We start from the raw sequence: 20,486 nt of genomic DNA, 5'->3' as shown, positions 1-20,486 counted from the left end.
AATCCAACTTCCTCCAACTCAACTACAATAAACCGAAATCCCTCACAAAGAACACCCATAACTTCGGTCTCACTGTCAACAACTCCACTCTGTCTCCATCCCCACACATCCGAAACCTGGGAGTCATCTTCGATAGCAACCTCACTTTTGAAAACCACATCAACCAAATAACCAGAACTGCCTTCTTTCACCTCAAAAACATTGCCCGTCTCCGCCCATCACTCACCTTCTCTGCTGCCAAAACTTTGATTCACACCTTCATAACTTCCAGAATTGACTACTGCAACAGCATCCTCTATGTTTCACCTGCAAAAGCCTTAAATAAACTCCAATACATCCAAAACTCTGCTGCCCGTCTCCTCACCCACACCCGTTCCCGTGATCACATCACTCCCGTCCTTCAGAACCTCCACTGGCTCCCTGTTTCCCAATGCATCCAGTTTAAAGTCCTCCTCCTCACCCACAAAGCCCTACATAACCAGGCTCCGTCCTACCTCACAGACCTGCTCCACCGCCACAATCCCCCCTGTAACCTCCACTCCTCTGACGTAAACCTCCTCTCCCCACCACTCAGGACCACGCACCGTACCTGGGGTGACAGAGCTTTCACCATTGCAGCCCCCTCCCTCTGGAACTCCCTACCCATACACATCCGTGACTGTACTGACCTGGAAACATTCAAAACACTAATCAAAACACACCTCTTCAGATTAGCTTTCCACATATAAAAGTCTTACATTTCTCACCTGATAGTTACTGGTTTAATTGTTTGTAATTGCTTTTAATATGCTTGTTTTATGTGTCCGTTTTTTTGCTTATCTGTTTTTAATGTGCTAAATGTGCTGGTTTTACTGTAAAGTGTATTTGAGTACCATGTAAAGCGCTATATAAATAAATTATTTAAAAATTAAAAATTATATTATTAGTACTACAATGTCCTTGTTTTCAGATCCAGAGCCCCAAAGCGGAGCACATCATGGAGATCCTGAGAAGAGTCAACAGCAGTTACTACTCTTCCTTCAAAGACATCTGCCTCAAAGTCAATGAGGGTAGATCGGCATTACTCATGATTTACCAGTGCTAATTAATGAATGAATTTACTAGTCTCTCACAGCCCAACCTCTCATTTAGTTGAACTTACAACCAGAGATATAGATCCACATACAGCTATTATTATGTTTTCATTCTTCAAATGCACAAATAACGTCTGTTTTTTTTCTATGTGCCCTGTCTCAAATCACAAATCTATTTGCAATTTCTGACAATCACTATGCAATCACATTGCCACTGTTGCTAGAAATGGTCAATCTAACAACACAACTGTATGATTCTAATTCTGTTAAATTACCCCCCTATTAGGATCATGTTATCCATTATTACTTCTGTATGTGAATCCCATAGCGGTGCTGGAAGCAGAGGACATAGATCTGTATCTACGCCCTCTGAGGAGAGTGATCAGCAGCTTAGAAGAGAGGAGTTTCCCACAGGTAGACACTTTACTGCCTCCTCTTTTCCACACACTCTGCCTCATCTGGAGCCGTTCCAAATACTACTGCACTCCACAACGCATGGTGGTCCTCCTGCAGGAATTCTGCAACCTGATCATTGAAAAGGTACAGTGATACATTTCTGTGTATGTGTGAAAAAGAGGGAGACGGAATATCTATCTATGGTATTCTTAATATGATTGTGCATCTGTATCCAGGCCTTTGCCTACCTCATCCCCGAAGAGTTGTTTAAGATGGAGCTTGAGGAAGGGGTGGAGAGAGTCCAGATAACCGTCTCAGTTCTGCGCACCTTCAAGCAATTGTTTCACACTCACCGACAGCGGATCCCCAATTACTACAGCCACAGCCAGGACGTCAAGCTGTGGGACTTTCCGGCTACGCTTGTGTTTCAGCGGTCAGACCGCATCATGGAAAGGCTGCTTATGATCGAGGTGAATGGGTTGACAAGCATAGCTCTGTTTGTGTTGGTTTTCAAGGAAGATTAGAAATGTGAGCTGTTATTCCTAAAATAAGATGCTAGAACAATTAGCCTCAAGAAGAAATGATTCCCAACATCTTTACATCAAGTAAACTGCTGTATGTAAAAATCCCATTACTGTTTAGTGATATACTTCCAGTATCTGTGTAAAAAGAGCAAGTTTAGCATGTTAGTAGGCCTATACTATAATCACATTGATGAGCAGTTGAGAAGTATGTGGACGTTATCGGTTCAACTTGTTGGCTGCTTATGATCGAGGTGCATGGGTTGACAAGCATAGCTCTGTTTGTGTTGGTTTTATAGGAAGATTAGAAATGTGAGCATATGGCTGTTATTCCTTAAATAAAATACTAGAACAATTGGCCTCAAGAAGAAATGATTCCCAATATCTTTACATCAAGAAAACCGCTGTATATTCATTTTTAATGTATATTTGTGTGTTAAATGTTGCGATGTACAAAATCACCACCCCACAGAAAGTGTTTTTTCTAACAATGATAACCTCCATCCTATCACCTGGACCCATCAGTGGCTTTTCTCCTCTCATCTGTAGGAGCTTTTTGCAACAGCGCTGGACTTTCTGAAACTGGAGAAGGTTGAACTGGGTGGATCCCGAGGGAAAGTCCTCAGTGAGATGGTCTTCAGCATGAGCGATGAGTTTCATGACCGCTGGAGGGCCCTCAGAGAGAGCAAATATGACCCCCTGGACTATACGAACGATGTGAGTCCTAGTGAAATTGTTTGTTACAGTTTTCTTTCATATCACACTGCTATGTAATTATCAAGCCCCAAAAGGGCTGTGATTCACAGCACTTTGTAATTGGCATTGACAGGCACAGCCAAATAATAAAAAAATAACAATTAGATGTTATTTTTCTGCACAGCAGTACAGTAATTGAAAACTAGCAGAGCAAAGTAGTTGCCAAGCAACACGCAAGAGTCGTTATTAGTCAGTGCATCAATTTTATTTAATTTGCTAGATATTTTACAGCTATTTTACGACAGCTTCCAGTGTGACTCAGCCAATCGAGACTGGAACGAATCAGAATTTGATCTGTTTCAATATATTTTTTCGCAAGTGTGTGTTATTCCAGCCAATACTGATCAACTCAGTTATAGAGAACTTGTAGTACTGCGCTGAAAATGTAATGGAATAAAAACTTGCCGAATGATATAAGTGGACACAAAGCTTTTTCATCAGGAAAGGGATTGAAAATATCCATGTATTTCCTGTCTAATGCCATCTTGTGTCCAGGGTTTTGTGCGTCACCACAGGCGTTTCATGGAGCAGAACCGAGATTTTGACCAGAGGCTGGGAACTGTCCTCAATCTGGCCTTCCAGCACTCCAAAAACCTTCAGTCAACCTTTAAGGTATGTCTGTTGCACCTTGACCCCTTCAAAAATCCCATTACTGTCTTTAGTGATATACTTCCAGGTCATTTGGAGACAAGGTGTTGATCAGTTACACTTTTTCAGTATCTGTGTAAACAGAGCAAGTTTAGCATGTTAGCATAATCACATTGATGAGCAGATGAGCAGTATGTGGTCGTTATTGGGGATTTTCAACTTGTTGGTGGCTTAGATCAAAAGCCACGGAATCTCCAAAGTTAATCACAACTATTTTTTTGGACATCATACCTCAATTTCTAAACTGAACACTGTTTTTGTGTCCTATCTAGTTGTTGAAGATGTTCAGCACCCTGCTTGAGAGACCCAGGATCCACCAGCTGTTCTCCCCTAACTACAAAGTGTTGTTGGACATGTTCAACCAGGAAGTAGACCACTGTCAGTTTATACTTGATCAACACAGAAACGGGGTAAGAGAGGTTGAACAGAAATACGCATTCTCAACTGACTTAGACATTTGAATATTGACACACTTCAGAATATACACAAAGACAGCCGTATGATCCGACTACAGCTAGTAACATCACTAAATTATGTCGTAACAGGGATGTCTTAGTTTAATATGACACATACGGTATGGTATCATATTTCATAAATTGAATTCATACTAAACGTCTGCTATGAACATCTTTGGAAAGTGTATTGACTTAAAGTAATGAATGACTCAGACATCAGCCAAAGTAATTCAGCCTTTGTGTTTCAGCTGCGGTCAGGCTGTACTGTCCTGGGGAAGAATATGCCGTCAGTGGCAGGAAACCTCAAATGGACACAGGAGCTTCGAAATCGCATCCTCACTAACAGGAGCAACCTCTGCCAGCTTGCCCATATGTAAGGACCGACCGTACTTATCACACACAGACACAATTATCTCAAATTCTTTCCTTTTCAAACTTCAGCCCCAACTGATGCTGACGTTAGTGACATCATTTTAGGAAAAATCTATCAGATGTCACACAGCTCCCTCTGCAGCCACAAAAGGCTTTATGCAACTTTTTTTCAGATATGATATGCAGTAGTTTCTCCACAAGATCCGTAGATACACTATGATGTGTCAAATCGGTGGAGTTGCCCTTTCAGTAAAATAGGCATTAGGTTTTTGGAAATGTTGTAAATCCTATTTTTGGAATGAAATTCTAGCATACACACTGCAAGACTACAGTTTACTTGTCAAACATGTAAAAGATACCGCTGACATTTATACTTTACTTCTTATCTTTATATTTCTTTGGCTTTTTTTCCTCCCTTCCTCGCTCTCTCCCTTCCAGGCCTCTGGGGTGCGCCGAAGCGGACGATGTCCTTCAAAAGTGCGAGTGTGTTCTGGAGGTTCTGGATCAGCATGATGAGGAGCAGTTCTCAGAGTGGACTGAGGGCCTGGAGGAAATCTGTCAAACCCACCTGAAGGAACCACTGCTCACACTAGACACTGACACGGGCCTCTTCCAGGTCAACTTCAGTCCTGCAGTAAGCACAAAGAAGATGCAATAGACGTATTACATACTAATCAGAGTTCAAATATTTTTTTAATCTACTTGTGTTAAGTGTAGAGGGATATCAGGGCTAGAATGGGGGCAGAAGTGTGCCTACCTGCTAACACATAATATGGATGTTACAGTACAGTGAACTCATTTGTAGTAGGTAGATGTATTTATCTATACAAGTAATTCCACAATTAATCATGTTAAGGTTGCGTTTACACTAGTCTATATCCTTCGCGTTCCCTTCTGGGATTGCTCCGGTGCTACAGGAAATTATGCCGGATGCATGAATTTTCCGTTTCCTTCCGCTTTCTTTGTGTTGGAATTTTTTGTTAACTGCTCCTCAGATCTTTGCAGGGTAAATTGAGACAGCTAGCTAGACTATCTGTCCAAGTTTTCTCACGCACGACTATTTTGTGGCGGCTCTGTGCGGAGTTTAGCACCGCCCATGATGATTCTGATTGGTTTAAAGAAATGCCATTTAACCAGAGCACATTTTCCTCCCATGCTATGTGGAGTAGCCAGACCCTCCTTCAGCGTGCTTTGGAGGAGGGTCTGGCAAAGCAAGACTACGTTTACACCACAAATGAGAAGTTAAATCATATACAGTAAATATCATTTTCTGCTGCAATATGATATTGATATAGCCTGCACTAAATTCATGAAAGCTTTCTTATTTGCTACGTTATTTTTTTTCTTAGCATCCAGTAGCTGGTGTGTCTCAAATAACCAAAAGTAGCAAAATCGGTTGAATGAAATGATTACAATAAACAGAGGGATTATTTTTCATAAGCAGCAATAACCACAGTATGGGAACAGATAAAGAAAATCACAAAATACGCTCAACATCACATCAAAGAAACAAGACAAAGTTAAAAGTGCAAGCAACAATGAATATGTACAACTAGCAACGTCAAAATCAGTCAGTATAATCCAGGGATAAACAATTTATCGGATGTAGTGTGAGTTTTTTTTTCCTAATGTGCTGTGTATGTGTGGGTACTTTGTTTCAATGTTAATGAGATCTCCACTTTAAGATGCTGATCCCATCTATTCAGATTTATGCTGTAACAGTGAAAGGCAACAAAATAATGAACTGCAACGTTTATTACATCCCTCCTCTTCTCTCCCTGTGCCTGTCTCCAGTTGACATCAGTGTTAAGGGAGGTGAAGTATCTAGGCATTCTGAAGAACCAAAACATTCCTAAAGCAGCTCTCCATCTCTACTCCAAACGGGAGAGACTCTACACGGTGGGTAACTAAGCTTCTAGTTAGTTATTTTCTGGTTTCTCCATTCCTCTGTGACGGTGAACTGAATATCATTGAGTTGTGGACAAAACAAGACATTTGAGGACGTCCTCTTGGGCTTTGGGGAACACTGATTGTCATTTTTCACTATTTTGTAGACCCAACAACTAATCATTTAATTGCGAAAATAATCAACAGATTAATCGACAAGGAGAATAATCGATAGTTGCAGCCCTGCTTGTAGTATCGCATCGGATATATTGTTAGACAGCTATAATTGTGAGCTATGTGAAATATGTTGAAAATGATCAGAGTTAAAGTGTTAACGCTAGGGCTGCACGATATGAGGAAAATATGCGATATGTGATAGTGTTGCTGAATCACGATAACGATATTACTTGCGATAAATAAACAGATATTAAAGTGTGCTCAGTTGTGCCTTTCTGCTGCTTTAATGTATCAATAGCCTGCTAAAATACTACAAATTGCTTGTTGAATTTGAAACAAATGAAAGGAAATCATTCGTTTACTGAACAAATGTAACATTGAATTGAATATAAAAGACAACACAAAAAAAAGAATGATGGCTACATTTTAAAGTGCAGATTTCTACTAATATATATTTTAAACTAACAACACAAAATCTCTGAGCATCTTTCGCGATGTGTCGCAGCCCTTCGCAATGTGTTTATTGCACCAGTTGATACTGCAATGACGATCAAAGAATGATATATTGGGTCTAGACTAGTTTGATGATAGCTAGACAGATTATTTTAAGATGATGGAAGAATAAAGGGGTGCTGACAATCCAGGAGTGTGCTTGTGAGATGGTTAGGTTGGCAGTGTTTGAAAAAATGTCATATGAACGGTTTGCCAGATTGGATGTAAATACTAAAAATTGGGTAAGTACCTGAGCTTTCTGGAGGGCTTCTAAGAAGCTTTGTGCTGGGGAAAGACTATATGATGGGTTTATGGTGATGTCATTTTATATGTTTATTTGGTGTATAGTTAATTGTCTATGTTGTTACTGGTCTTGAATATTGTAGTTACTGCGTCATCTTTTCTTGATTTTTGTCTGAGTGGGTGGTGATGATTAAGGGGATGTGTTCATGTTGCGAGTTGTATGTTTTATGTTGTTAAAAAATAAAAATTGTTAATCACAACAACAAAAGAACGACATATTGTGCAGCCCTATTTAACGCTGCATTGTATCCTGTAGTACACGCAGACACTGACCTTGGTGACCCAATGGTACAACCAGCTCCACAGTACCATCCTGGCTGTAGAGCTGGGACTGGTGAAAGAGGAGATGGACGGGACGAGGCGGCAGCTGGACCCGGCCCTCCGGGAGCTGAGCTGGGCTCAGGACCACCTATGGGACTACATCCAGAGCACACGAGACCTGGTCAAGGTACTCAACACTTCATGTATTTCTTGTTTGACGTCAACATACGAAAGGTGCAAGTCTAATGCTAGTGAATTTTTCAGTACAGTATGTTGGTACTATTATGCAGCATATTCACACTATTAACATCCATGCAAAGGGAATTTGGCAAGTACCATGACACAGAAAAATCCTCTCCTTTTCCAGTGGGTGATACATTGACACTATTTTGCAGCATATTCACACTATTCTGCTATATTTAGAGAAAAGATCCTGTGTTAGCTGCATTCTGTGCTCTAATATAATATTTATTTTAGAGTTTGTTCAATAGCATAGTCCTATCAAACGATGCTGTGAAACTGCTGCCTGTCATTGTAGCATGAATCCTGGCATGCTCCTTATGTTGTCCAAGCCAGCTTTCCTCAATTACAGCAAACACTCCTGAAACAAAAAGCAACATGCAGCTGTCAACCAAAGGGAATATAATTACTGGCAGTGATAGTTCCTCTCTTTTGTTATCGCCAGAGCATTTCTAGTCGTGTCCAGAAGAGTAAAGCTAATGTGGAGGCCATCCAGGCCCTTATGGGGAAATTCAGCCATCGTGCCTTCATCACCAGAAAGAGTCGTGGTTCAACTCTCCTCATCTTCTCTGACATTAATGAGAGTGTTTCCAAACAGCACACTCTCATCACCAGTACAGGGGAGGAAATACACAAACTGCTGCAGGTATATTTTCCTCACCTTACTTCTCACTATCTTAAGGGACTTTAACACTACAGAGCTCTCTCTTATTCATATCTATGATTATCATTACTAGGGCTGGCATCATTAAAATAAATCTCGATACCGGTAAAGATACCAATACCATGACTTAAACACCTGTTCCTGAACGATACTTTTTTCAATACCAATTTTATAAAATCAATTCTAACTAAAAAACAGCAACGTCTCTGCGTAACGTAGAGTTTTTCCTGCGTCTCTACGACGTGTAACATTAGACAGCCAGTCAACAGCATTATTAGATCTTGGCAGAAGCATGCTGCATGCTTATTGGCTCACTGACGCTGATGACATCTGCTCCCTAGGTATTGAAACCCTGAGGAAGGCTCAAGCATATATGCGTTGATGTATTTTTGCCCTGTTAATTAAAGGCCTTTTATCATTTTTTGTAACCAACCTTAAGTGCCGGGGCATGGTTTTTTTTAATGACTTTTTTAGTCATAATTCTTCCTCCTTACCGTGTACTTTATTCCCCTCCATGAGCACCGGTGGTTAAAAGGATACCAGAATCTCTCTTGCCACTTTTTTCTATTGAAATTGGGTATTGAATGATGAGACATTTTTCGATACTCGATAGTATATAAAATGGTAATTTGCAATTTGCATAGCTCTTTGAGTAGCCCAAATGTTTACTGTACATTTGTCTTTTAATTGTTTTAACCCTTGCTTGTTGTGTGTCTCTATTGTAACTCTTGCAGCAATTTCTCCCAGTGTCCACAACAAATTTCTCCTTGAGAAGACTAATAAAGGTACTTTGACTTTGACTTAACTCCCACTCACTTTTCCACCGTGCTCCAGGAGAGCCAGTCTCTGCTCGGTGTCACAGACCTGGACAGCAGTGAGTGGCAGGCCTACACAGACTACGTGGACCGTATGATCCTGACGGGCTTCACCAGTGCAGTCCGCTGCTCCCTGCAGTACCTCATGGACAACACAGATGCAGCCCAGCGCATTACGCCACTGTTTGAGGTCCGGCTGGTACTCAACAGCAATGAGATGACCTTTGACCCCTCGCTGGACTTCAGTCACAGTGGTAACTTCTACGATATTGTGGATAAGATGGTGGCCAGCATCACCAACATGGCGTCCTTCATTCCCAGAGTGGCAAAGCATCAACGGCTGGATAACTATCAGGTGACGTACAGATGAGATTGTAAGTTCATACACCGAAACATATCTGCATGCACACACACACACACACACACCCTTGTCTTATGTGATCTTATTTCTTCATCTTGTAGTGCGACATAAATGAAATGGAGGATTTGTCAGAGATGTGCTATGTGATCCGCTCACGGGCACGTGCAGCTATCGCTAAGGTAAGTGTTTGTTTTCTGTATGCACATGGAGGCTCATTTGTGATGCTTACGGTTGTAAATGATTGTGTTGCTTTTTAGGTCAGGGAATATCAGGGATCGTTTGCCAGCTACCGCTACCTCTGGACTGATGACAGGTCAGAAGTGTATATTTTTTTACTTTTATCAAATTGCTTCACTACTGAAATACAAATATAGGTGCTCGTGCATCATTTTGTTCACTTAAACAATTATAAACATCCCCTTCGTCTTTTTTACCTCAACTTTCACAGGTCTGAATTTATGAGGCAGTTCCTGCTATACGGCCATGTGTTAAGTACAGAGGAAGCCGAGCTGTATGCTGACTATGAGCTGAAAAAGAACCCACCCACCCTGGACAACTTCAAAGAACAGGTGTGCTTCACATTCTCTGGTCCTTTCTTCTCTTAGATCAATGTCTCTGAGTCACTGTATCGTTCTTCGCTCCAGATCAACCTGTTTGAGTCTCTGTATACACGGGTGAGCAAGATGGAGGACAGGAAGGTGTTTTGTGGCTGGCTACAGCTCGATATCAGACCCTTCAAGCACACGCTGATGAATGTCATCAAGAGATGGAGCTGGATGTTCAAGGAGCACCTGCTCAACCACGTCAACCAGAGGTTAGACCCGCATGCACACGCGCAAACACATTCATATGTTAATCACTCTCAATGGACAACTACAAAAACGGATAAGAACTACCTGAAAATAATGATTACAGACATTGTTAAATACATTACACTGCTGTACTGTTTTATGGTTGTGGTCTAAGGCCCACAATCGCAAAAAATGTTACTAAAAAGCAATCAGTTATAACTGTCCAACTAAAGGCCTCTTTACAGTCGCCGTTCCCGACCTGTCGCGCGACAATGTGACGTCAAAATGATGTAGATCGGATTTAGGTCGCGCACCACTCTATTTTTTTCAGTGGCACATGACAAAGTGGAAACAGGAAGCACGGACGAGTACGAGGGCAAGCTTTCCGAGCAAGGGCGCCAATAGCAACTGCATTCTGACTGGTACTGGATGCCAAGACTCTCAGAGTGACTGCAAGTCTCTCTTGTAAACTTACTGGGTTAAGATGAGTTCTTTTATGGTGAATGAAAGGCTTGATCCGACGAAGTAGGTCATCGAATCGTTGTGCAGACATTCTGAAGTATTCAAAGTGCTTCTCTTCGTCTATCATCCTCATTTGTTTCACGCGGATATAGAACTCACCATATCTGGCGTTATTCAAAGGACGAACGTTCCACCTTATTTTTCTTCGTTTCTTTGCAAGCAGGCTCAAAAGCAGCTGTTCTTCCTCATCCATTGACTCCAATATCATCTTAGCCACTGTTGACATTGACGTCAATGCTGCTGCCAGTTCTGCCGTTGTTTACCTATTTCTTCTTCTTCTAGTCCGTAGAAATAGCAAAGTCGGTAGCCTTTCCTCATTAGCGACACCTCTGTTCAGGAGAAGACTGCAACTAGCGTCGCGACCACCATGCACGGGTATAAATAGTTGCGGCGCTCCCATGACGTCACACTGTCGCACGAGAATGAACGCTTTAGGGGACAAAGTGGTGACGAAGAGTTTCTTTTTTATTTCATATCATTATTGAAGAGACTTTTTTCCTGTGCCAGTCCTGCCCACTCTGAACCATTACTAGGGCTGGGCAATATATGGATATTATATGGATATTATGATATAAGACTGGATATTGTCTTAGATTTTGATTATAGTAATTTGACATTAGTGTTGTCTTTTCCTGGTTTTAAAGGCTGTATTACAGTAAAGTTTTGTCATTTTCTGAACTTACCAGACTGGTTGCAATATAAATATCGAGGTATTTGGTCAAAGATATTGTGATATTTGATTCTCTCCATATTGCCCAGCCTTAACCCTTACATCATCCTCCTTCCTCTCTCTCCCGCAGCGTGAGAGAATTATCCTCTTTTGTCCAGGACACGGCCCATGGTCTTTCTAACAAGGTGTCAGGTGGCGACTATGCAGGCCTCGTGGACATCATGGGACACCTCATGGCCATACGAGACCGGCAGATCAGCACCGAACAGCACTTCAAACCTCTCAAGTCTACTGCTGAGCTCCTCAAGACCTACGGACAGCAGCTGCCAGAGAGCGTCTACACACAGCTAGAAGTGTGTACCAAATACTGAAATACACACATTTCCATGACTTATATGTATATTTATTTATCCTTACATGGCATGCTTTACTTGATTACCACAAAACACAAGGAGCTGCCAGAGAAGTGGACGAGTCTGAGGAAAATTGCATTCACTGTTAAACATGAAGTGGCACCACTACAATCAAATGAAGTTTCAGTTATACGCAGGAAATGTGTCCGCTTTGAGGTGAGGCTGTGTGTGTGGCGTAGGATGTCAGTGTGGCAACCGCTTACAAAGACCTCAATATCTGACACATAAACCTTCTCACTTTCTTTCCTGCATTATATATGACTGACACCACAACCCCCCCTGGTGTGCACAATAATACATATAGAGATGGAGACATATATGCATAGGAACTGCAGCTTCAACGAATCCTGAGTGTGCAGTTTTTTTTCTCACATTTCAGGTCAAGCAGCATGAGTTCAGAGAACAGTTTCGTACTGAACCAATCTTTAAGATCAATGTGGAGGAGCAATATAAACTAATTGATAAGGTGAGCGCTGGGAGATATACTATTACTACCTATTCAAAAAAATGTAAGTTTAAAACTAATTCTTTGCTAAGTAGAACAATACAGTGTATAAGTGTATAATTACATAGAATCAAAACAAACATTACAGTTTTAAGCCACAGCGTATCAAAATGTCTCTGTCTCCAGTCTAATCGAGCCGTAGCAGTGATGGAGGCGGAAATGAAGAAGCTGCAGGACACAGCTGATCTTTTTGAGGTCAGTTTCCCAGACTACAAGCAACTGCGCCAGTGTCGCTCTGACATCATACTGGTCAAAGCAGTCTGGGACATGGTCATCTTTGTGAAGGTAAATGTTACTCAGCACTTGATTTCTTAGCTATGTTTGAGCTCCATTAATAAAGTATTAACACAATGCAGCAGGGCCTGCATAGTTAGCCTCAGCTTTTAACTGTGAGTTTCCACACTGCAAGTTCCCACAAGCTACAGTATGAATTATATACCATACCTAAAGATGACCTTTGAGACTGTAGGGGGAAATAGATTTTAGACAATCACAGATGAAATAGTTTGCTTGTGTATGCACCAATCACAAGGGCAAATTCCACGTATGTGTAATTTACTGTGACAATAAACCCTTTTTTTGGTTCTGATTCTAAATGTTTCCCTTCTCCTCTCTGTGCCAGACCAGTATAGAAGATTGGACTAAGACTCCATGGAAAGAGATCAATGTTGAGCAGATGGACATGGAGCTCAGACGATTCGCTAAGGTATGGCAAGCTTCCATGGGCAAACATTCAAATCTTTCACTTTTGCTAGGGTTGAGAAAAAGAGCAAATTTCTCTCATGATGTAATGACTATCTGTGTTCCATGCTAAAGGAGATGAAGATGCTGGATAAGGAGGTGCGGGTGTGGGACGTCTACATGGGTCTAGAGTCGACTGTGAAGAACCTGTTGACCTCTCTGAGAGCCGTCAACGAGCTGCAAAACTCTGCCGTCAGAGAAAGACACTGGCAACAGCTTATGAACACCACTGGGGTATCTGAGTCAATAATGTTGCACCGTATACGATACTTGCCACTCTATTGAGTCGAGTTCTGTTTAGGGCTGCACAATATATTGTTTTTTTATCGTCATCGCGATATCAACTGGCGCAATAAACACATTGCGAAAGGCTGCAACATATCGCGAAAGACACTCACAGATTCTTTTGTTATTTGAAAGAAAATATCAGTAGAAATCTGCACTCTAAAATGTATCTGTCATTTTTATTTAGTGGTGCCTTTTCTATTCAATTCAATGTTCAATTTGTTCAGTAAAAGAATGGTAGAAATCATTTCCTTTCATTTGTTTTAAATTCAACAAGCAATTTGTTGCATTTTAGCAGAATACTGAAAGCAGCAGAAAGGCAGAACTGAGTACACTTTATCTGTTATCGCAAGTACAACCTTATCGCATATTTTCCTCATATCGTGCAGCCCTGGTTCTGTTCTTTACGTACTCCAGTTTCATTACACTACCCTGCCAACTCTTGTCCAGGCCTGTAATGACCAGCACAGCTCAGTGAACCCAATTATCCCGATGTGAAACCTGATCGCACTCATGGTTGCCGTGTATTCCTTTTGGTCCTCAGGTCAGGTTTGTGATGGGGGAAGGCACCACCCTGGGGGACCTTTTGGAATTACAGCTTCACCGTGTGGAGGATGAGGTCAAAAACATAGTGGACAAGGCAGTGAAAGAAATGGCCATAGAGAAAGTAAGAATCATCGATACCAACCAGTTGTAGAATAGTGTCCTATGTATCATTGCAGTAGTTGTGAAGGGCCAAGACTGTTAAAGACAATTCCTTTTTTAACCTGTCGCAATCCCTGCATTTATAGTAACAGTTGAGAGTTCAGTTGACAAGGATGCATGTTAAAAAAAATACATTTTAAATCTCAAAAAATATTCCTGACAAATACAGTACAATAAATCGTTACTTTTTCCATATTCTTAAAAATAAGACTGCAAAGATAATCATGAAGCAGACTCACAATGGACAAGAAAGATGAAATTATGCAGAAATAAGATACATAACATACTTAGTCAAAATATTACACATTTTATGTTTATCCTACTGCAAATTTTTTTATGTTTTTCCTCATCCACAAATGGCAGATGTCACATTTTGTAAAGAAAAATTTCCTACATTTACTTAGGTTTTGGCCGAGATAACCCAGACGTGGAGTGTTATGTACTTGTCATATGAGACTCACACCAGCACAGGAACCCCTCTGCTCAAAGCTGATGAGAATCTGATCGAAACACTGGAGGACAACCAGGTGAGCGTGAAATCCAGTTTATCTTAGTAGTTTCATGCTGATAACTGTTTGATGAAGAACATCAGGCTCAGGGTTTGATTTAATATTCCAGTGTTGCTTTATGTCTCTGTGTAGTGCTTTCTGTCAGTCTGACTCCCTGATATTACAGTAAAGCTATAGTGTGCAACTTTTTTATATCACTGGACGTCCGTTATATTCAAGCCATTGCCAAATGAGTTGCTACAAAGCTAATAAAGCCTATCAGCTCAACAAAACACTGTATTTCTCAGTATGGCTATGTTAACAAAATGGTGCAGTCCGGCGACTTTCGTGCGCAGAACCTCGAGGGAAGAGTAATTACCTCTTCTGAATTCAATAAAATTTTTATTTAGTGTCAAATCATAACAGGAGTTATCTCAGGACACTTTACAGAGAGAGTAGGTCTAGACCACACTCTATAATTTACAAAGACCCAACAATTCCATCCAGGAGCAAGCATTTGGTGCGACAGTGGCGAGGACAAACTTCCTTTTTACAGGCAGAAACCTCGGACAGACCCTGACTCTTGGTGGACGGCCATCTGCTGCTGCCGGTTGGGACACAGAGACACTGAAACAGATACACAGGTGGAGAAATATGAGTCATGAAAAGTCCATCATGGTTTTTTTCCCCTCCTTGGCTACAAGTAACTGCGTGGAGGAGGAGTGGGGGTGGTGTGTGATCACCGAAGGCTTGCATCATGTGGATGCAACGACAGTGTTGTTGTCATTACTTAGAATTCCTCCTAGCTTTAAGGAGGTAACTGATCAGAACAAAACATGCACAGGAACATAATGGATGGTTATTAATCATTTAATGTATCTTACAGCCGATCATGTAAAGCCCCTCCTTTGCTTTCCCTCCAGGTGCAGCTGCAGAACATCCTGATGAGTAAGTATGTCGAGTATTTCCAGGCGGAGGTGAGTGGATGGCAGAGGAAGCTGATGGTGGCCGACCTGGTCATCTCCTCTTGGATGTCTGTCCAAAGGACCTGGGCCCACCTCAACAGCATCTTCACCAACAGCCACGACATCCGCTGCCAGCTGGCCAATGATGCAGAGCGCTTCCAGGGAATTCACACTGACTTCCAGGTAAGACATGCCAAATGAGCGCAGCAGCCTATGCGTACATCTAATTGTATCGTTATGTCATTTTATATTTATCTTTTTATGTTTATCCGAGGTGTAGTCGGAAGAGATGTGTTTTTAGCCTTTGGCGGAAGATGCGTAGGCTTTCGGCCATCCTGATGTCAATAGGAAGCTTATTCCACCATTTAGGAGCCAGGACAGCAAACAGTCGGGATTTCGTTGAGTGACTTTGTCCCTCGCTGAGCGGAGTGGGCGGGTTGGGGTATAGGGTTTGACCATGTCCTGGATGTGTGCTGGGGCTCCGTTCGTGGCCCTCTATGCAAGTACTAGTGTCTTGAAGCAGATGCGGGCAGCAATTGGTAACCAGTGAAGAGAGCGGAGGAGCGGTGTAGTGTGAGAGAACTTGGGGAGGTTGAAGACAAGTCGAGCTGCTGCGTTCTGAATGAGCTGCAGGGGCCGGAAAATCAAATATGATTTTTTGACCAAATACATCGATGGCGATATTGCGGCAATATTGTAGGGTTGACTGTTGGTGCTTTCAGAAAATATTAACACAATGAGATTTGTGATGAATAATCATCAGTAAAGTGGATACAATGACTAAGTGGGTAAAGAGAAATAACAGCTAGGACAGTCTGGTAAGTTCAGAAAAGACAACACTTTAAGACGATATCTAGTCTCATATAACTATATGGCTATAATATCGATGTATTGCCCAGCCCTGATGTCATGTATCCTTTTATTTGTTCCTCCTGTTGGTTTTACTCCTTCTCTGGCGCAGAGCTTGATGACTGCGGTGGTGCAGAACAGTAATATGGTAGAGGTGACCAACCAGCCTGGCTTTCTGGAGAACCTGGAGACCTTGCAGCAGAGACTGTCTGTGTGTGAGAAGGCTCTGGCCGAGTACCTGGAGACCAAGAGACTCACATTTCCCAGATTTTACTTTGTCTCGGCCTCAGACCTGCTGGAGATTGTCTCCAAGGGAACACAGCCCAAACAGGTGACAGACTACAATTGCATTATGTTTTCCAAGAGAGAACATATAGAGAGACAGCACATTGTAGTTATCAGTTCAGTATATTCTTTGAACCGTGTCTTAGTGTTGTGGAGCGGAGAATGTTAATAAAGATAAGAATGAAAGACAATTTTATTTTTCTTTCTCTCAAATTCCAAGTGAGAGATTACGTTCTGTAAACAGCATAACCTGTGTGTGTGTGTGTGTGTGTGTGTGTGTGTGTGTGTGTGTGTGTGTGTGTGTGTTTTTTTTTTTTTTTCCCAGGTGACCAGACATTTGCTGAAGCTGTTTGACAACATAGCAGATCTTCGCTTCAAGGACTCAGACCGAGGTGGAGGAGGGGAGGAGGAAGGGGAGGCAGTTGCTATAGGGATGTACAGCCGAGAGGGCGAATATGTTCAATTTTCTGAGCCATGTGTCTGTGAAGGACAGGTATTGAAAAACACAATTAGATTTCTGTGTGTGCAAATACACGTAGAGTTACACTCAGTTACTGCTCCATTCATTAGTCCCATTACTATGTCATAGCTAGGGCTGTGTATTGGTACAAATACCAACACCGTGACTTCGATACCGATTCCTGAACGATACTTTTTTTGATACCAATTTTATAGAATCCATTTTAACAAAAATAAATTACAGCATTACACATTACAGCACAAATGTTTTCATGTATTTTTCAGCTCCTACTACATTAGTTTTTCCTGTGTGTCTCTACGACGTGTAACGTTAGACAGCCAATCACAAGCATTATTAAAGGTGCTGTAGGTAGGATTGTGAAGATCCAGGATTTAGCCAAAGAATTTGAACATCGACAACTTCTCAGTCCCTCCCCCCTTTCTGCTAAAGGCCCAAACAGTCTCCTAAGCCCCTCCCCCCACAAGGGAGAATGAATGCGTGTGCCTGAGCAGTGATTGACGCAGTTAGACACCCCCCCACCCCCCTGGCCCTAATTGGAGCGTCTGAACAGGGAGCGGTGGATTTTTGCAAATCGCACTACAGGCTGTAGGTGGTGCCAGAGGAGCCAAATTTTTTTTAAATTACCTGCTTCATGTAGTTCTACTCCAACATAGGGTCAGTTTCAGCAAATATGACAGAAAGTTAGTTTTATAAGTCTTACCTACTGCATCTTTAAATCTTGGTAGAAACATGCTGCATGCTTATTGACTCACTGATGAGATTTACTATTTAAATTTGGTATTGAATGACGAGGCATTTTTCAATACTCGATACTAAGGAGGCAATTCAGTCAGTGCCTAAATGTATTGAATTTGGTAGCCAGCCCTACTGTAGGTATAGCTGTAATGAATAACTTTCTCTGTATTGTTTATTATATGCACAGTATGTATGTAACTGTATGTATACACAGTTGCCATGTGTAATACATTTCATGCCTTTTCCAGATTTTACATAGCATAGGATTCCATTTTTGTTTGTATTTATGTTGTAACATTTTGTGTCTTTCTTTGTGTCTTTCTTTGTGTCTTTCTTCCAGGCTGAGTGTTGGTTGAGTGCTTTAGAGAGCACTATGCGCTGCACGGTCCGTAAGGAGATCCAGGAGGCCGTATGTGCCTATGAGGACAAACCACGAGACCAATGGCTGTTTGACTACCCTGCACAGGTCTGATAATGGACACTCTGTTGAAATACCACTTCAACTTTACAGTGTAAACACACAAATGACCTGTCTGTCTCTTGTTTTCTTTCCATTCACAGGTAGGTTTGACTGGTAGTCAGGTGTGGTGGGCCACAGATGTGGGCATTGCCTTTGAGAGGGTGGAGGAGGGATTTGAGACAGCGCTCAAAGACTACAACAGGAAACAGGTAGTGCTATAAAGTCAGAGTGGGACAATGTTGAGATGGTCGGTGAATATGCTGGTTGTTTTGTCCTGAGATGAATTCTGTTGTTGTTTTTCAGATCACACAGCTGAACTCACTGATCCACATGCTGCTGGGAGATTTAACTCCTGGAGATAGACAGAAAATTATGACTGTCTGCACAATTGATGTCCACGCTCGAGACGTGGTCGCCAGTCTCATAACTCAGAAGGTAATGCTCAAGTAAAACATACATCTAACTTTAAATCGAGGACCCTCCGTATGTATGTGTTTGTGTGTCCATTGTGAACCGTTCATTCGATCTACTTCACACTTGGCTACCTGGGTACCCAGTGAACTTGGCGTTTGGAAAGTGTTGGATATTGGATATTATTAAACTGTGGACAATGATCGTAGCTTTGTTGAAGGTGCCGTTGTTCTGTGCATATGATAGGGTCATATAGTTTGCTTTTTGTTTTTTGGCTTTTGTAATACAGCAGATGTTGGGAGAGAGATTTTGTTGTGGGATGGGACGGCCGCACAATAAAGGTTGAGAAAAACAGAAAGAAAAAAACTGGGACCTGTGTGCAGCTGTGGGGGTTTCACGGCTTCACGGCTCTCAAGCAAGCATGTCTTCGCACTGGGGTACCGGTGTCATGCCAAAAAGGAATCATCCTCCAAAAGCTGAATAATTACGCATCATATTTTAATTGTGATATTTTGTGAGTAGAATCTGAATCTGCGACAGGTAAACGTAGCAGTACAATGTTTTCCTCTTAATTAGAAGTACAAAGTAAGTCAGTAGTATTCAGTTAAGTTGCATATTAAGTGCTCTGGGAGCCTTTTGAGAGTTATTTTTGGAGATACAGGAGTCCAAGCAGTCGGCCATTCCAAACAGGCACGTTTTGCACAGGCACTGCACTAGTCTGCTATATGAGGCAACAATACAAGCAAGGAGACCTTCCTGTTGGCATTACTGTGTGTGTGTGTGTGTGTTGTGTGTGTGTGTGTGTGTGTGTGTGTGTGTGTGTCTCTTAGGTGACAACAGGCCAGGCATTTGCATGGCTGTCCCAGTTACGCCACCGCTGGGATGACGAAACCAGACACTGTTACGTCAACATCTGTGACGCCCAGTTCCAGTTCAGCTATGAATACCTGGGGAACACTAACAGACTGGTCATCACTCCACTCACTGACAGGTACACATACAGTACGTGTACTGATGTATGACACACCAATACACATGAGCACGGATTGCACACATTATTAAAGATGCGTACTTTCAAGATTTAGTGTATGATTTTATATCCCAACCCTACTTTTGTTAGGTGTTACATAACCCTGACCCAGTCCCTCCATCTGACTATGAGTGGTGCCCCCTCAGGCCCAGCTGGCACCGGTAAGACGGAGACTACCAAAGACCTTGGGCGCTCCCTGGGCATCATGGTATATGTGTTTAACTGCTCCGAACAGATGGACTACAAGGTAACACGGACTGTACAGACGTTTTCCTTAGTGTCCATTTATGGCCCATTTACTTTATTTGTCAACTTACTCCGTCTGTCTCCATCACATGTCTCCAGTCCATAGGTAACATTTATAAGGGTCTGGCTCAGACAGGGGTGTGGGGATGCTTTGATGAGTTCAACAGGATCTCAGTGGAAGTGCTGTCTGTGGTAGCTGTGCAGGTCAAGACTATACAGGATGCTGTACGCAACAAGAAGCAAAGGTAGATGGGGAAATAATGACGTGCTTTATAAAACAATCATTTGTCTGCTTAGCCAGTCTAAGATTTCTGTACAGACCTATTGAGTCATCTGTAATTGTTGCTGTGTGTATGTAGGTTCCATTTCCTTGGAGAGGAGATAGAGCTGAAGCCAACAGTGGGGATCTTCATCACTCTGAACCCAGGTTACGCTGGCAGGGCGGAGCTCCCAGAGAACCTCAAAGCTCTATTCAGGTCTGAT

General features: G+C 42.0%; 1 protein-coding gene across 1 annotated transcript in view; it reads left to right on the top strand.

The window, feature by feature from the left end:
- dnah9l (dynein, axonemal, heavy polypeptide 9 like) overlaps positions 1 to 20,486 on the top strand; it is a 56,893-nt gene that overhangs the window by 2,261 nt on the left and 34,146 nt on the right. Inside the window, exons 2-35 of the mRNA XM_036005486.1 lie at positions 950 to 1,049; positions 1,402 to 1,613; positions 1,706 to 1,939; positions 2,540 to 2,707; positions 3,242 to 3,358; positions 3,667 to 3,804; positions 4,098 to 4,222; positions 4,660 to 4,855; positions 6,016 to 6,120; positions 7,337 to 7,528; positions 8,027 to 8,227; positions 9,080 to 9,415; positions 9,523 to 9,600; positions 9,679 to 9,734; positions 9,870 to 9,990; positions 10,066 to 10,235; positions 11,535 to 11,757; positions 11,857 to 11,973; positions 12,197 to 12,283; positions 12,449 to 12,607; positions 12,945 to 13,028; positions 13,139 to 13,297; positions 13,893 to 14,015; positions 14,458 to 14,580; positions 15,465 to 15,689; positions 16,468 to 16,686; positions 16,966 to 17,133; positions 18,197 to 18,322; positions 18,418 to 18,525; positions 18,620 to 18,751; positions 19,558 to 19,718; positions 19,848 to 20,004; positions 20,103 to 20,248; positions 20,363 to 20,479. Coding sequence (XP_035861379.1) covers positions 950 to 1,049; positions 1,402 to 1,613; positions 1,706 to 1,939; positions 2,540 to 2,707; positions 3,242 to 3,358; positions 3,667 to 3,804; positions 4,098 to 4,222; positions 4,660 to 4,855; positions 6,016 to 6,120; positions 7,337 to 7,528; positions 8,027 to 8,227; positions 9,080 to 9,415; positions 9,523 to 9,600; positions 9,679 to 9,734; positions 9,870 to 9,990; positions 10,066 to 10,235; positions 11,535 to 11,757; positions 11,857 to 11,973; positions 12,197 to 12,283; positions 12,449 to 12,607; positions 12,945 to 13,028; positions 13,139 to 13,297; positions 13,893 to 14,015; positions 14,458 to 14,580; positions 15,465 to 15,689; positions 16,468 to 16,686; positions 16,966 to 17,133; positions 18,197 to 18,322; positions 18,418 to 18,525; positions 18,620 to 18,751; positions 19,558 to 19,718; positions 19,848 to 20,004; positions 20,103 to 20,248; positions 20,363 to 20,479 — 5,183 coding nt within the window. The remainder of the gene's footprint in view (positions 1 to 949; positions 1,050 to 1,401; positions 1,614 to 1,705; positions 1,940 to 2,539; positions 2,708 to 3,241; positions 3,359 to 3,666; positions 3,805 to 4,097; positions 4,223 to 4,659; positions 4,856 to 6,015; positions 6,121 to 7,336; positions 7,529 to 8,026; positions 8,228 to 9,079; positions 9,416 to 9,522; positions 9,601 to 9,678; positions 9,735 to 9,869; positions 9,991 to 10,065; positions 10,236 to 11,534; positions 11,758 to 11,856; positions 11,974 to 12,196; positions 12,284 to 12,448; positions 12,608 to 12,944; positions 13,029 to 13,138; positions 13,298 to 13,892; positions 14,016 to 14,457; positions 14,581 to 15,464; positions 15,690 to 16,467; positions 16,687 to 16,965; positions 17,134 to 18,196; positions 18,323 to 18,417; positions 18,526 to 18,619; positions 18,752 to 19,557; positions 19,719 to 19,847; positions 20,005 to 20,102; positions 20,249 to 20,362; positions 20,480 to 20,486) is intronic.

This window comes from Sander lucioperca, chromosome 9, assembly GCF_008315115.2.
Source record: "Sander lucioperca isolate FBNREF2018 chromosome 9, SLUC_FBN_1.2, whole genome shotgun sequence".
Classification (NCBI taxonomy): domain Eukaryota; kingdom Metazoa; phylum Chordata; class Actinopteri; order Perciformes; family Percidae; genus Sander; species Sander lucioperca.
The sequence above is the reverse complement of the archived record's forward strand: the minus strand, read 5'-3'. Positions and strand labels throughout refer to the sequence as shown.